At 39.2% G+C, this 16,528-nt stretch overlaps 1 protein-coding gene across 3 annotated transcripts in view; it reads right to left on the bottom strand.

Annotated features, from left to right (window-relative positions):
- Window positions 1-325: 325 nt before the first annotated feature.
- Window positions 326-16,528, bottom strand: part of chd2 (chromodomain helicase DNA binding protein 2) — an 83,153-nt gene continuing 66,950 nt past the window's right edge. For 2 of the 3 annotated variants that reach the window (XM_034176544.1, XM_034176546.1), the window contains exons 36-42: window positions 15,478-15,615; window positions 14,029-14,145; window positions 9,833-10,011; window positions 7,239-7,338; window positions 6,961-7,153; window positions 6,496-6,742; window positions 1,725-2,007 (exon numbers count right to left, since the gene is read on the bottom strand). In XM_034176544.1, coding sequence (XP_034032435.1) covers window positions 1,725-2,007; window positions 6,496-6,742; window positions 6,961-7,153; window positions 7,239-7,338; window positions 9,833-10,011; window positions 14,029-14,145; window positions 15,478-15,615 — 1,257 coding nt within the window. Of the gene's footprint in view, window positions 2,008-6,495; window positions 6,743-6,960; window positions 7,154-7,238; window positions 7,339-9,832; window positions 10,012-14,028; window positions 14,146-15,477; window positions 15,616-16,528 lie in introns of all 3 variants that reach the window. The other variant, XM_034176543.1, reaches the window with a different exon arrangement.

Here is a 16,528-nt window from a genome sequence, read left to right as displayed (position 1 = left end):
TGTCTAATCAGCATCTTGATATGGCACACCTGTGAGGTGGGATGGATTATCTCAGCAAAGGAGAAGTGCTCACTATCACAGATTTAGACTGGTTTGTGAACAATATTTGAGGGAAACGGTGATATTGTGTATGTGGAAAAAATTTTAGATCTGAGTTCATCTCATACAAAATGGGAGCAAAACCAAAAGTGTTGCATTTATATTTTTGAGTGTACATGCACAATGCAAAAAAATAAATAAATAAAATCACTGTACCATCCCCTTGAAGTTAGAACTCTGAAGCCTCCACCTTCACATTCATCCAGAACAAAACAAGACATGCCTAAATTATGTAACAAAGTTTATTACATATGTATAACACATTTCCCATGAAGAGTGGTTCTGTCACAAATATAAATTAGATTTTCTTAATGAACAAGATAGAGGAACTGTAACTTTTTTCTTTTTTAAAGAACATGGAAGAAACATGCTGGCTGTTCACGGTAACAGGTGGCTAAGTGCCTTAGATGAACATGGCCTCACAATTCCTCTCAAATTACAATCATCAGTAAGTGGTCCCAACAATTTTCACTAAATCATTTCCTTAAAATGTAGCCGTTCGATACGTCATCCTGCTTATTTTAGACTGCCTACGAATGTATACGCTGTATGATAACACCTATGAAAATAAGGCACAAATGAAGAACCTTTACACAATAACTGAAGGTTGGTGCAGGATCAGATTTGGCACAGAGGGACAAAAAGATACCAAACTAATTCAAATCCAAGACTCTGAGGTGGCCTTTTTATTCACCGGTCAGAGAGCTTACAAACATTTCAAGTCAAAAATCATAGGCAACCTTAAAGTTAGCAAAGGATGCTTTTCTCCCACATCACCGAGTGCTCACACAGTGAAAAATGATCTAAATACTCAACACTGCAGTACCATTTCTGAATCACGTAATACTGAAGGATAAACTCTAATTACAGTAGTGTTCTAAAGCTCTGTGCAGTAAATACTGCGACATTTCCATCTCATTGAGGCCTATGAGCAGGAAAAAGTGGTTGCAGTGGACCAAAAGACAACTGTACAATTACAGAAATGATGATTATATGTACACAGGAAAAATGTGCTAAAACGTCTTCAAAATGTCACTTACAGAGGAAAGTTACTGGCTTGACTGACACCCTGATCCAAATTTCTGAAGCATTACAACATCCGCACCAAGTGATGAGACTACCGAGTCAGGTTGAGCTACACGGTGAAAACATGACATGTTCTGTTACACCAGATTTTTCTCATGACATCATATGCAAGACGTAATGTCAAACAAAGATAATGTCCCAGTCCCGGTTGCTGTGGGAATAATTCCGTAAGTTTATCGTTCAAAAAAGGCCAAACACCTTCAGGCACTTTTAGGATTCAGATCAGCCATCAGTTCTTGCATCCTAAATTCACTGTTTATAATAGTCCATGGGACTAAATATCTGTAAGTGTTCCACATAGTTTCAATATGACTGACTCATCAGTCAAATCTTTAAATAAACAGGCTAGTATTTTTTTTATTTTTTATTTTTTGGTCCTATTATAGAGTCAGTAGGGGGAGCCCTCCTTCTTCCTTCAGGGCACCAATTCAGTCACAGTTTGGTTTTGCTGGTAAACACTGCACATGTTGATTCCCTTTCCAAAAGCATGAATGGCGACAACACAAATGTTCATCAGCAGCGAGCGGCTTTGACCGCGACTACGTTTTCCTGTTGATCCAGTTGGGGTCAGTGCCAATGTTCTGCTCAACAGGTCGCTCGAGCGGCGAGCGGGAGTCCTGAGGAGACTTTTGAGCCTGCGGTGAGCGAGGGTCCATCAAAGGAGGAGGTTTGTCCATAGGAAAGGGCCTGTAGTGGTCCGGTCCAGGTGGCCCCATTAGCCTGTGCTCCGGCATCCTCCTAAAGTCCTGGAGGGGGCCGTCTCTGCCCTGGTGGTAATTTGGACGGAATTCATCCATACGTCTTCTTTTGGGGTCTGGGTGCCTGAAACAAAATCAGTCTTTTTTGTTTTAGTTTACATCACCTCACACAAGTAAAAACAAGTACCATATATTGGCCTAAATGTCACATGAGGTCTCCCAGTACCTCTATGTACTTTTATTGGGACATTTATAAACACAAAAGGGCCAACCTTCTGTGATGTCATAGCCTCATAATGGAATGTAGCTAGATGCATGCTATATTCAAGTGTAAACTGTGATCATATATTCTTGAATAACAAGTTTTAACTTTTAAAAATATTTCTGACATTCTTTAACAGTAATTATTTAAATATCATGACCATACCAAGAAATAAAAATAGTTTACTGGCACAAAAGGTTATACACAATCTATCAAGATACTGCCCAAATAATATTAATAATAAATGTATGTAGCACCTTTCAAGATAAAATCACATGGTGCTTCAATCAATCAATCAATCAATCAATTTTATTTATATAGCGCCAAATCACAACAAACAGTTGCCCCAAGGCGCTTTATATTGTAAGGCAAGGCCATACAATAATTATGTAAAACCCCAACGGTCAAAACGACCCCCTGTGAGCAAGCACTTGGCGACAGTGGGAAGGAAAAACTCCCTTTTAACAGGAAGAAACCTCCAGCAGAACCAGGCTCAGGGAGGGGCAGTCTTCTGCTGGGACTGGTTGGGGCTGAGGGAGAGAACCAGGAAAAAGACATGCTGTGGAGGGGAGCAGAGATCAATCACTAATGATTAAATGCAGTGGTGCATACAGAGCAAAAAGAGAAACACTCAGTGCATCATGGGAACCCCCCAGCAGTCTAAGTCTATAGCAGCATAACTAAGGGATGGTTCAGGGTCACCTGATCCAGCCCTAACTATAAGCTTTAGCAAAAAGGAAAGTTTTAAGCCTAATCTTAAAAGTAGAGAGGGTGTCTGTCTCCCTGATCTGAATTGTGAGCTGGTTCCACAGGAGAGGAGCCTGAAAGCTGAAGGCTCTGCCTCCCATTCTACTCTTACAAACCCTAGGAACTACAAGTAAGCCTGCAGTCTGAGAGCGAAGCGCTCTATTGGGGTGATATGGTACTATGAGGTCCCTAAGATAAGATGGGACCTGATTATTCAAAACCTTATAAGTAAGAAGAAGAATTTTAAATTCTATTCTAGAATTAACAGGAAGCCAATGAAGAGAGGCCAATATGGGTGAGATATGCTCTCTCCTTCTAGTCCCCGTTAGTACTCTAGCTGCAGCATTTTGAATTAACTGAAGGCTTTTCAGGGAACTTTTAGGACAACCTGATAATAATGAATTACAATAGTCCAGCCTAGAGGAAATAAATGCATGAATTAGTTTTTCAGCATCACTCTGAGACAAGACCTTTCTAATTTTAGAGATATTGCGTAAATGCAAAAAAGCAGTCCTACGTATTTGTTTAATATGCGCATTGAATGACATATCCTGATCAAAAATGACTCCAAGATTTCTCACAGTATTACTAGAGGTCAGGGTAATGCCATCCAGAGTAAGGATCTGGTTAGACACCATGTTTCTAAGATTTGTGGGGCCAAGTACAATAACTTCAGTTTTATCTGAGTTTAAAAGCAGGAAATTAGAGGTCATCCATGTCTTTATGTCTGTAAGACAATTCTGCAGTTTAGCTAATTGGTGTGTGTCCTCTGGCTTCATGGATAGATAAAGCTGGGTATCATCTGCGTAACAATGAAAATTTAAGCAATGCCGTCTAATAATACTGCCTAAGGGAAGGAAGCATGTATAAAGTGAATAAAATTGGTCCTAGCACAGAACCTTGTGGAACTCCATACTTAACCTTAGTCTGTGAAGAAGATTCCCCATTTACATGAACAAATTGTAATCTATTAGATAAATATGATTCAAACCAATGCAGCGCAGTGCCTTTAATACCTATGGCATGCTCTAATCTCTGTAATAAAATTTTATGGTCAACAGTATCAAAAGCAGCACTGAGGTCTAACAGAACAAGCACAGAGATGAGTCCACTGTCTGAGGCCATAAGAAGATCATTTGTAACCTTCACTAATGCTGTTTCTGTACTATGATGAATTCTAAAACCTGACTGAAACTCTTCAAATAGACCATTCCTCTGCAGATGATCAGTTAGCTGTTTTACAACTACCCTTTCAAGAATTTTTGAGAGAAAAGGAAGGTTGGAGATTGGCCTATAATTAGCTAAGATAGCTGGGTCAAGTGATGGCTTTTTAAGTAATGGTTTAATTACTGCCACCTTAAAAGCCTGTGGTACATAGCCAACTAATAAAGATAGATTGATCATATTTAAGATCGAAGCATTAAATAATGGTAGGGCTTCCTTGAGCAGCCTGGTAGGAATGGGGTCTAATAGACATGTTGATGGTTTGGAGGAAGTAACTAATGAAAATAACTCAGACAGAACAATCGGAGAGAAAGAGTCTAACCAAATACCGGCATCACTGAAAGCAGCCAAAGATAACGATACGTCTTTGGGATGGTTATGAGTAATTTTTTCTCTAATAGTTAAAATTTTATTAGCAAAGAAAGTCATGAAGTCATTACTAGTTAAAGTTAAAGGAATACTCGGCTCAATAGAGCTCTGACTCTTTGTCAGCCTGGCTACAGTGCTGAAAAGAAACCTGGGGTTGTTCTTATTTTCTTCAATTAGTGATGAGTAGTAAGATGTCCTAGCTTTACGGAGGGCTTTTTTATAGAGCAACAGACTCTTTTTCCAGGCTAAGTGAAGATCTTCTAAATTAGTGAGACGCCATTTCTGCACTGTGTTGGTATATGGCATTAGAGAACATAAAGAAGGAATCATATCCTTAAACCTAGTTCAGCGCTTTCTGAAAGACTTCTAGTGTAATCAAACTTATTCCCCACTGCTGGGTAGTCCATCAGAGTAAATGTAAATGTTATTAAGAAATGATCAGACAGAAGGGAGTTTTCAGGGAATACTGTTAAGTCTTCAATTTCCATACCATAAGTCAGAACAAGATCTAAGATATGATTAAAGTGATGGGTGGACTCATTTACATTTTGAGCAAAGCCAATTGAGTCTAATAATAGATTAAATGCAGTGTTGAGGCTGTCATTCTCAGCATCTGTGTGGATGTTAAAATCGCCCACTATAATTATCTTATCTGAGCTAAGCACTAAGTCAGACAAAAGGTCTGAAAATTCACAGAGAAACTCACAGTAACGACCAGGTGGACGATAGATAATAACAAATAAATCTGTTTTTTGGGACTTCCAATTTGGATGGACAAGACTAAGAGTCAAGCTTTCAAATGAATTAAAGCTCTGTCTGGGTTTTTGATTAATTAATAAGCTGGAATGGAAGATTGCTGCTAATCCTCCGCCTCGGCCCGTGCTACGAGCATTCTGGCAGTTAGTGTGACTCGGGGGTGTTGACTCATTTAAACTAACATATTCATCCTGCTGTAACCAGGTTTCTGTAAGGCAGAATAAATCAATATGTTGATCAATTATTATATCATTTACTAACAGGGACTTAGAAGAGAGAGACCTAATGTTTAATAGACCACATTTAACTGTTTTAGTCTGTGGTGCAGTTGAAGGTGCTATATTATTTTTTCTTTTTGAATTTTTATGCTTAAATAGATTATTGCTGGTTATTGGTGGTCTGGGAGCAGGCACCGTCTCTACGGGGATGGGGTAATGAGGGGATGGCAGGGGGAGAGAAGCTGCAGAGAGGTGTGTAAGACTACAACTCTGCTTCCTGGTCCCAACCCTGGATAGTCACGGTTTGGAGGATTTAAGAAAATTGGCCAGATTTCTAGAAATGAGAGCTGCTCCATCCAAAGTGGGATGGATGCCGTCTCTCCTAACAAGACCAGGTTTTCCCCAGAAGCTTTGCCAATTATCTATGAAGCCCACCTCACAACAAAACAATCTAGAGTGCCAAGGGCCCTGTGGGTTACTGGCTCAATTAAATCCCAAGGCAAAATTGGCCAGTTTTGGCATAAAAATGGCCACCATTTCCAAAGGAATGAGTCTACACAAATTATTTTGGGATGGGAATAACACCAATGACCAATACTGCGCCCTTATTAAATGACAAGAAACATTATCAGAAAGTTTTAAAGAAATGTGGGTCCAAATACCCAAATTGGCTGTTTTCAGCATAAAAATGGCCACCATTTCCAAACGAACTAATCTATGACTATAACGTTTTGACATGAAATATGTCAACGACCCCCTTGAGAAATTAGGAAAAATGTTATATAACAGTTTTTGAGAAAATTGCCTTTAAGTGCTCAAAATAGCTATTTTTGGCATACGAATTGCTGCCATTTCCAAACGAACGAATCTACCGTCGAACCCGAGTTAAAATAAGACATCAACCACTGTGTCACACATATGAAGTCAAGCAGTTCATCATCACATTCTGCCTTCAGCAATGCAGGTAAACACACAGATTAAGAATAAAATTTATCTTCGGTTGTAGCTCTGATCTTTGTGTTGGATCAGCTCTCACCTGTCATAATACGGTCGATGGCCTCTGTGGTCCCGGTCGTTGCTGTACTGGTCATATGGCCTCTTTCGTGGGGCATTATTGTTGCGGTAACCGCCTGAGCTGCGATACGAATCTCCGTGAGGCCTTCGATCACCATAATGATCCTTAAAGCGATGCGGGTCGTATGGATGATGTCGGTCTCCCTGCCATGGCTGGTTGCTGTTACCTGGATAATTGTATTTACGGTTCCTTTGCCAGTCTCCTCGATCTGTAAGGAAATCATCCAAGGTGATTTTAAACACATTTCATCATGAAAAAAATCCATCTCATCACAGCCTTGCCTCATCTGAGGACAAATTTACATGAAGTTTAAATTCATATTTATTCATTTTGTAGGAAAGTTTGCCTTTTTCTGGTTGAATGTTTTCAGGATAATCGCAATACACTCGCAAATGATCCATCAGCTTTAATGCTAACTCAATGTACCGTCATTGCCAAAGTGTCGCTTGTTAGCCATGTTGTATGGTTCTCTGTGGTGTCCGTGGGAACCAGGCGGCGCAAGGTGAGGCATGGGTTTGGCAGACGGATGTGTACTCAAGGAGTCTCGACTGGAACCAGAAGGCTCTGGTTTGAAAGACTTTGCCCTCCCAGCAGAGTCCTCCTTCTTCTTCTGCTCCTTCTGAAAGTGTCGCATCATAATTATAGTTGGTGAATGACAATAGGTCACTTTCGCAGTGTCACTATTTGAAATGGCACCAACTCACCTCCTCCTCATGAGAGCGCTTTTTCTGTGCCATCTTGTAAAGTTTGTGAAGCTTTCTTGCACCAAACTCAGTGAATTTGGACACAAAAATCCAGAGGTTTCTGCCAGTGAATAAAATGAATGAACATTAGCCCAACTGTAGTCAAACAGACCAGGGTTTTTCCTGCACAGGGAAATGTGAGGCGACCGCCTCATTAAAATTTCATCCCGCCTCACTTGCCTGCCATCAAAACTGGGCTTTGCCCAAAGTAAAAGTTGAGGCAAATATTTTGATGACGTTCGCACACTGTCTGGCATAAATAATTCATAGTTTCCCTTGTTGTTCAGAGAAATTTTTACTGTTTCCCAACTTTAAAAATCCTTGCAGCTGTTGCCACCACATATGCTGAGCATATAAATTATGGTCAGCATATGTGGTGTCAGAACAGTGCTGCATAAAAAATGTCATAACAAAAGGAACAAAATTTTAGTCAGTTCACCCGCTGAGCTTTTCTCAATGAAACAGTATATGTTCTTGTCTATCTAACAGTGCATCACTGTTCCTCTATTTAAAAAAACAAAACAAAAACAAATCACAGATAACATAAAAAGGGCATAGAGTTTACATACGTGTAGCGTGCTGGGACGTGGAATCTCTTCATACATACAGTTGTGTTCAAAATAATGCCAGTGTGTTAAAAAATGAGTAAAACTCAAAATCTTTCTATTCTAAATCAAAACATGAAGAAAAGCTGTATAACTGGGGGATACAAAATGCAAAACATGCACTATGCACAATTTCTCCAATCACAGCCACAGAAGCCATTATAATGTCTTCTGGGTATCTTCATATCTTCATCTCTTCATAACTGATGTAAATAAAGTGCAAGACATATTCAGTGACTTGGAACTGTTCATGTATCCATCTCATGACTTGTCTGAAGAAAACTGGCAATAAAACTGATTCTTTACAGTTATTATACCAAAGCATTCCATTACTTATGCAACTCCAAGTCAACGAGCACATACAGTGAGACAAATAAGTATTTGACCCGCTGTTGATTTTGCAAGTTTTCCCACCTACAAAGAATGGAAAGGTCTGTAATTTATATTGTAGGTACACTGCAACTGTGAGAGACAGAATCTAAAAAAAAACAAATCCAGAAAATCACATTGCATGATTTTTAAATAATTAATTTGCATTTTATTGCATGAAAAAAGTATTAGTTACAATAGAAAAACAGACCTTAATATTTGGTACAGAAACCTTTGTTTGCAATGACATAAGACAGACGTTTCCTGTAGTTCTGCAGCAGGGATTTTGGTCCACTCCTCCATAGAGATCTTTTCCAGATCTTTCATGTTTCGAGTTTCAGCTCCCTCCAAAGATTTTCTATTGAGTCCAGGTCTGCAGACGGGTTAGGCCACTCCAGGACCTTGAAATGCTTCTTATGTGTGTGTTCTTATATGTGTTTCAGGTCATTGTCATGCTGGAAGACCCAGCTACGACCCATTAACGTCACCTCTGACGATTTTCAAAGTGAAAATATCAGCTGTATGTTTTAGTTTTAAAGTAATGTACTAATTTTGAAGGTTTTAGCATTTTCCAGACACACATGCCAAAAAGCATTATGGGAAAATTAGTTTCCTGTCATCAGTGGTTGGTCGGTATATGTAAAAAGAAAAAAAAAAAAAATCAGCACACAAGTTACTGGACCGTGTGTGTTGGCTTTTACAAATAAATTTGTATTTGTCTTTTTTTTTCATGTGTAAAAAAAGGCAATTTGAAGACTGAAAATTCTGTTAAGTGATTCAGCACTTTTAGCAAATGTGTGGCAATTGGCCACGAACACTGCCATCTACTGGATGGCAGTAATTTCAAAAACTTGTATGGAATTAGTTCGTTTAACATTTTTAACCATAAGTCAAAACTGTCTTGCTGTGCGTGACTCCTGTGATACATCTGCAAGTCTGTATGGCTGTGAAAATAAATTATCTTTATTTCTTCCTTTCTCTCTTGTAGCCAGCTCTCTTCTGCTGTCAGAGGACTGAGCTCTACTTCTCATAGCTGTCTGTCTGCTACAAAACATGTAACAGGCAGGCCCTAAAATGTATGATTTCAGGCTTTACAAATGTGTTTAACTGTTAAGCTTTGTTCAGTATGCCCACAAAAATGTTAGTGGTCTAAAAGTTATCGGAACTAAATTTAGTGAAAGTTAATTGGTCCGCTGATAAGATAAAACTTTATTGTCCGTAAAACAAAAAATCAACTTCCATAAACTGCCGAAGCCCCAAGACGTGAAAAACACATCGAACATTCATCATAAAACACTCAGCATAAAATAAAACTAAAAAATATAAAACTAGTGTGTGGTCTGCAACAACGATGGTTTTCAAAGTTAGCTGAAAAGCTAATCAGCTAACAAAAAGGTTAGCTTCACTAATTAGCAGAACTGTGCCCACCACTGCATACACAAGACCCCGGTGGTGAGCTACCACCTCAGCCTCATTTTGAGCCAGGAAAAACCTGTAGACCATGTCAAACTAACAAAATCTGGGAAATTCTGGGAAATCTTTAGTATTTGCAGCAAAGACCATATCCAACCGTCCTCTTACCGTCGCCATGACTTGACATGTTCGGGGTCACTGTAAGATTTAAGGCACTCTGTGATCCGGTCCCCGATCTTCAATAAGCATGTGCGTGTGTGCTGGAGCTGTTCCTGGTCAGACAGACCTTCATCAGGTTTGTCAAGCTGCTTCAGGGCTTTTTTCACTGGCCTCATGCGCTCCTTACACTACACACACACACACACACACACACACACACACACACAGTTCAGTAAGCTCATTTTATGAATTCACATCACTGATTACCCCATCCCGTAGAGACGGTGCCTGTTCCCAGACCACCAATAACCAGCAAAAATCTATTTAAGCATAAAAATTCAAAAAGAAAAAATAATATAGCACCTTCAACTGCACCACAGACTAAAACAGTTAAATGTGGTCTATTAAACATTAGGTCTCTCTCTTCTAAGTCCCTGTTGGTAAATGATATAATAATTGATCAACATATTGATTTATTCTGCCTTACAGAAACCTGGTTACAGCAGGATGAATATGTTAGTTTAAATGAGTCAACACCCCCGAGTCACACTAACTGTCAGAATGCTCGTAGCACAGGCCGAGGCGGAGGATTAGCAGCAATCTTCCATTCCAGCTTATTAATTAATCAAAAACCCAGACAGAGCTTTAATTCATTTGAAAGCTTGACTCTTAGTCTTGTCCATCCAAATTGGAAGTCCAAAAAACCAGTTTTATTTGGTATTATCTATCGTCCACCTGGTCGTTACTGTGAGTTTCTCTGTGAATTTTCAGACCTTTTGTCTGACTTAGTGCTTAGCTCAGATAAGATAATTATAGTGGGCGATTTTAACATCCACACAGATGCTGAGAATGACAGCCTCAACACTGCATTTAATCTATTATTAGACTCTATTGGCTTTGCTCAAAAAGTAAATGAGTCCACCCAGCACTTTAATCATATCTTAGATCTTGTTCTGACTTATGGTATGGAAATAGAAGACTTAACAGTATTCCCTGAAAACTCCCTTCTGTCTGATCATTTCTTAATAACATTTACATTTACTCTGATGGACTACCCAGCAGTGGGGAATAAGTTCATTACACTAGAAGTCTTTCAGAAAGCGCTGTAACTAGGTTTAAGGATATGATTCCTTCTTTATGTTCTCTAATGCCATATACCAACACAGTGCAGAGTAGCTACCTAAACTCTGTAAGTGAGATAGAGTATCTCGTCAATAGTTTTACATCCTCATTGAAGACAACTTTGGATGCTGTAGCTCCTCTGAAAAAGAGAGCTTTAAATCAGAAGTGCCTGACTCCGTGGTATAACTCACAAACTCGTAGCTTAAAGCAGATAACCCGTAAGATGGAGAGGAAATGGCGTCTCACTAATTTAGAAGATCTTCACTTAGCCTAGAAAAAGAGTCTGTTGCTCTATAAAAAAGCCCTCCGTAAAGCTAGGACATCTTACTACTCATCACTAATTGAAGAACATAAGAACAACCCCAGGTTTCTTTTCAGCACTGTAGCCAGGCTGACAAAGAGTCAGAGCTCTATTGAGCTGAGTATTCCATTAACTTTAACTAGTAATGACTTCATGACTTTCTTTGCTAACAAAATTTTAACTATTAGAGAAAAAATTACTCATAACCATCCCAAAGACGTATCGTTATCTTTGGCTGCTTTCAGTGATGCCGGTATTTGGTTAGACTCTTTCTCTCCGATTGTTCTGTCTGAGTTATTTTCATTAGTTACTTCATCCAAACCATCAACATGTTTATTAGACCCCATTCCTACCAGGCTGCTCAAGGAAGCCCTACCATTATTTAATGCTTCGATCTTAAATATGATCAATCTATCTTTGTTAGTTGGCTATGTACCACAGGCTTTTAAGGTGGCAGTAATTAAACCATTACTTAAAAAGCCATCACTTGACCCAGCTATCTTAGCTAATTATAGGCCAATCTCCAACCTTCCTTTTCTCTCAAAAATTCTTGAAAGGGTAGTTGTAAAACAGCTAACTGATCATCTGCAGAGGAATGGTCTATTTGAAGAGTTTCAGTCAGGTTTTAGAATTCATCATAGTACAGAAACAGCATTAGTGAAGGTTACAAATGATCTTCTTATGGCCTCGGACAGTGGACTCATCTCTGTGCTTGTTCTGTTAGACCTCAGTGCTGTTTTTGATACTGTTGACCATAAAATTTTATTACAGAGATTAGAGCATGCCATAGGTATTAAAGGCACTGCGCTGCGGTGGTTTGAATCATATTTGTCTAATAGATTACAATTTGTTCATGTAAATGGGGAATCTTCTTCACAGACTAAAGTTAATTATGGAGTTCCACAAGGTTCTGTGCTAGGACCAATTTTATTCACTTTATACATGCTTCCCTTAGGTAGTATTATTAGACGGTATTGCTTAAATTTTCATTGTTATGCAGATGATACCCAGCTTTATCTATCCATGAAGCCAGAGGACACACACCAATTAGCTAAACTGCAGGATTGTCTTACAGACATAAAGACATGGATGACCTCTAATTTCCTGCTTTTAAACTCAGATAAAACTGAAGTTATTGTACTTGGCCCCACAAATCTTAGAAACATGGTGTCTAACCAGATCCTTACTCTGGATGGCATTACCCTGACCTCTAGTAATACTGTGAGAAATCTTGGAGTCATTTTTGATCAGGATATGTCATTCAATGCGCATATTAAACAAATATGTAGGACTGCTTTTTTGCATTTACGCAATATCTCTAAAATTAGAAAGGTCTTGTCTCAGAGTGATGCTGAAAAACTAATTCATGGATTTATTTCCTCTAGGCTGGACTATTGTAATTCATTATTATCAGGTTGTCCTAAAAGTTCCCTGAAAAGCCTTCAGTTAATTCAAAATGCTGCAGCTAGAGTACTAACGGGGACTAGAAGGAGAGAGCATATCTCACCCATATTGGCCTCTCTTCATTGGCTTCCTGTTAATTCTAGAATAGAATTTAAAATTCTTCTTCTTACTTATAAGGTTTTGAATAATCAGGTCCCATCTTATCTTAGGGACCTCATAGTACCATATCACCCCAATAGAGCGCTTCGCTCTCAGACTGCAGGCTTACTTGTAGTTCCTAGGGTTTGTAAGAGTAGAATGGGAGGCAGAGCCTTCAGCTTTCAGGCTCCTCTCCTGTGGAACCAGCTCCCAATTCAGATCAGGGAGACAGACACCCTCTCTACTTTTAAGATTAGGCTTAAAACTTTCCTTTTTGCTAAAGCTTATAGTTAGGGCTGGATCAGGTGACCCTGAACCATCCCTTAGTTATGCTGCTATAGACTTAGACTGCTGGGGGGTTCCCATGATGCACTGAGTGTTTCTCTTTTTGCTCTGTATGCACCACTCTGCATTTAATCATTAGTGATTGATCTCTGCTCCCCTCCACAGCATGTCTTTTTCCTGGTTCTCTCCCTCAGCCCCAACCAGTCCCAGCAGAAGACTGCCCCTCCCTGAGCCTGGTTCTGCTGAAGGTTTCTTCCTGTTAAAGGGGAGTTTTTCCTTCCCACTGTCGCCAAGTGCTTGCTCACAGGGGGTCGTTTTGACCGTTGGGGTTTTACATAATTATTGTATGGCCTTGCCTTACAATATAAAGCGCCTTGGGGCAACTGTTTGTTGTGATTTGGCGCTATATAAAAAAAAATTGATTGATTGATTGACTGATGTTATACACTAAACTGCTTGTTTTGACTGATGCACCATGTTCTGCTTTGATAAGAATAAATACAAAGACACTTCAAGTGTGCATGTACTGCTTTAAGAATTAAATAATGCATGTGGTTTTAGTAAAACACATTTGACTTTGTCACTTATACTAAGTTTACTAATGAGCTTGTGAACACTAGCTTTGATGCACCAGTTCCTTTCTTTTTAGGCCTAGAGGCTAGAAAAGCAAACTTGTAACCAGGAGCCCATAGGTTCACTTCCCCAGTTAGACAGAAAAAAATGAACAATAAAATAAAAAACAAATATCACATTTCATTAAACATGATCTTTAATCCCCAAGTTATTGCCAGTGTGCAACTGAGCATCTCCTATTTTGGAAGATGAACACCGGTGTGAATGTGACATCAGTATAAAGAACTAAGTGTCTGTATCATATGGAAAAGCACACTAAATATACAGTCCATTTACCATTTATTGGTATTTATTTTTCATCAGAGCTACATGGGAAACTCACAATACTGAAGGTCTCCTGGTCGAGTTCATCATCATCCTTGCCTTCGATGGGAACAGGATCAGATCCAGCAGTGATGTGAACTGGACCCTGAGTTTTCTTCCCTTTACCTCCTTTAGCCTGAGCGGCAGAGGAAAAAAATAATTCTCACACATTCTTTAGTCACACTTTTATGGCCCTGTCACACCTTGATGATTTAGCTAGCGTATACCAATCGTATTAAAAACGCTGGCATAAGTCCAATAAGTTAAGAGTAAGTGTTTTATAAGCTAAGAGCACATTAAAACACGCTGAAGCTCACTGATGTACATCCTAATAAACTGAGCTCCTCAAAAAATTCTGGGCATGCTGAAAATTTTCAAGGAGTGCCAGCGTGTGACTTATACGTCCCACACATGCTGGAGATAAGTTGCTGGTAAGTTATGTGATTATTGGCAGACGTTTCTTGTAATTTACTCATAAGTCTAAATACATCCATTAATGCTGGCCACTGATTGGCTGAAACCTGCAGTCCTCATGCAGATCAACTAATCTGCAGATTCACATGGAGTATCTGAACTGTTCAATTCAGTCCAATTCACCATCACAGACGGACACGAATCCACATAAAGCTCTTGATTTTTGAAAATGACATCTGAAAATATTTTAATTTGTGGCTGGAAACGTAGCGTTTTAAAGCAAGTCCCTCTGTGGTTTTTCTGTCTAGGCGCATTTCTCATGCCGGTGTCGCGCTCTGAACACACAGAAGCGCTGTGATGATTTAAACTTTTAAAGCGCAATTGCTGTGGTGTGATAATCAGACTACCTGATCAGTCGATTAGGGTGATCACACCCAATTAATGCTCTGTAACTGTTTAAAGCGTCATTACTGTTGGTGTGATCATCAGACGACCTGATCGATCAGCTGTGGTCATGCCTGATTAATGCACTGTTAAAACATTTAAAGCGCCATCACTGTCGGTGATCACCACACCGACAGATCACACAGCACGTCATTCAAGTCTGATCACACCTGATCGCAGTCGACTGGCACCTTAAAAGTGTAAATCATCACAGCGTTTCATTATTCAGGTCTGTGATGACCTGATCAGGTCTGATCAGATGAGAGCAACAGCGCTTTAAAGGTTTAAAGAGTCTCAGCACATCATTCATTCACAGCAGCGTTTACCACAGCCAGTCTACTCATCAGCATTCTGTACACAATGAAAACAGTCCACCAAGGTAAGAAATTAAAATAAAAAATAAAATAATGCTAAATTACTGGGTGGAAACGGGGCTCTCAGGATACGCTGGTTAATCGTCTAGGTGTGACAGCTGCATTAATTTATTGGATGTACACCAGCGTTTTTAATACGGTAGGCATACATAGGCTAAATCGTCAAGGTGTGACAGGGCCTTTACTCATAAAATGGGATTATGCATAAAATAGGTTAATGGTTGAAGCACAGATACCTTTTCTTTTCTGGGCTTGCTACTCTTTTTTTCTTTGTTGCCTTCCTTCTTTTTTGGAGTTCCTTGTTTTTCTTTGTTCTCTTTGTTATCCTTCTTCTTTTGTTTCTTCTTGCTGGGAGACGTCTCTGTTCCTTCGTCCTGCTCAATCAACAGACGTTGAGTCAATACAGTCCCTTCCCAACACACACAATACTGTACAAATATTTTAGGTCTGTTTAATTTGTGCATAAAAATAAAGCTCTAATCTGAATGTACAGTCAAAGTATTCTGGCATCTCCTTACAAAAACAAATATGTTCATCACTGTGACCTTTTCAGGTTGAAATTTTACTATTAGAAACATGAAGCAGAAGACAAAAGTGGTACTAATGTAGTAGAGCCCAACTGATACAGCATTTTTAAGACTGATACAGATTTTGATATTTGGCAATTCTAAAATACCAATCTACTGATTTGTCAACCAATATGTCCATAGCAAAACAAAGATTTTCCCTAAAATTTGTTTTGTGTAGTTTTTATGAGTCCTCACTGAGATACCATGACATAATGCAGTTTGAAATTATACATGTTTTACTGGCACGAACAGAATTAGAAACAATGCTTAAAAATTAGTGCAGTCAAACTCCAACAACTGCACCAAACGGAATCCAAACTGGTAGACTTTACAGGCCGTTCATCCCATACGCCTCTTTTTACGAGTACTTTGTTAATTCACACATACGAAGGGAGAGATTTTGAGTTAGCAGGATGCTATGTGAATGTAAGCCTCATTGTTTTTATGTTCATTGTGTTTTTTTTTTTTTCTTCTGGAGTAACAACATTAAATCAAACTCGTATATTTCACATAACGACCAGCAGCTTTCCATGAATACGGATCATTTCTATGCTGCTCAGTCATTTTCTGTCAGCTGATTGTTGTTCTACAGAGGTGTTGATGGCTGCAGACCACCCTCTGGTGGAAAAACTGTGAAACAACACATGCCATAGTTTCATCGTCCTTCTCTCCATTTCATTTTAACTGTAATTTACCTGCTATTACACACTGGTTTATC

Source organism: Thalassophryne amazonica, chromosome 8 (genome assembly GCF_902500255.1).
Source record: "Thalassophryne amazonica chromosome 8, fThaAma1.1, whole genome shotgun sequence".
NCBI classification, from domain to species: Eukaryota; Metazoa; Chordata; class Actinopteri; order Batrachoidiformes; family Batrachoididae; genus Thalassophryne; species Thalassophryne amazonica.
The sequence above is the reverse complement of the archived record's forward strand: the minus strand, read 5'-3'. Positions and strand labels throughout refer to the sequence as shown.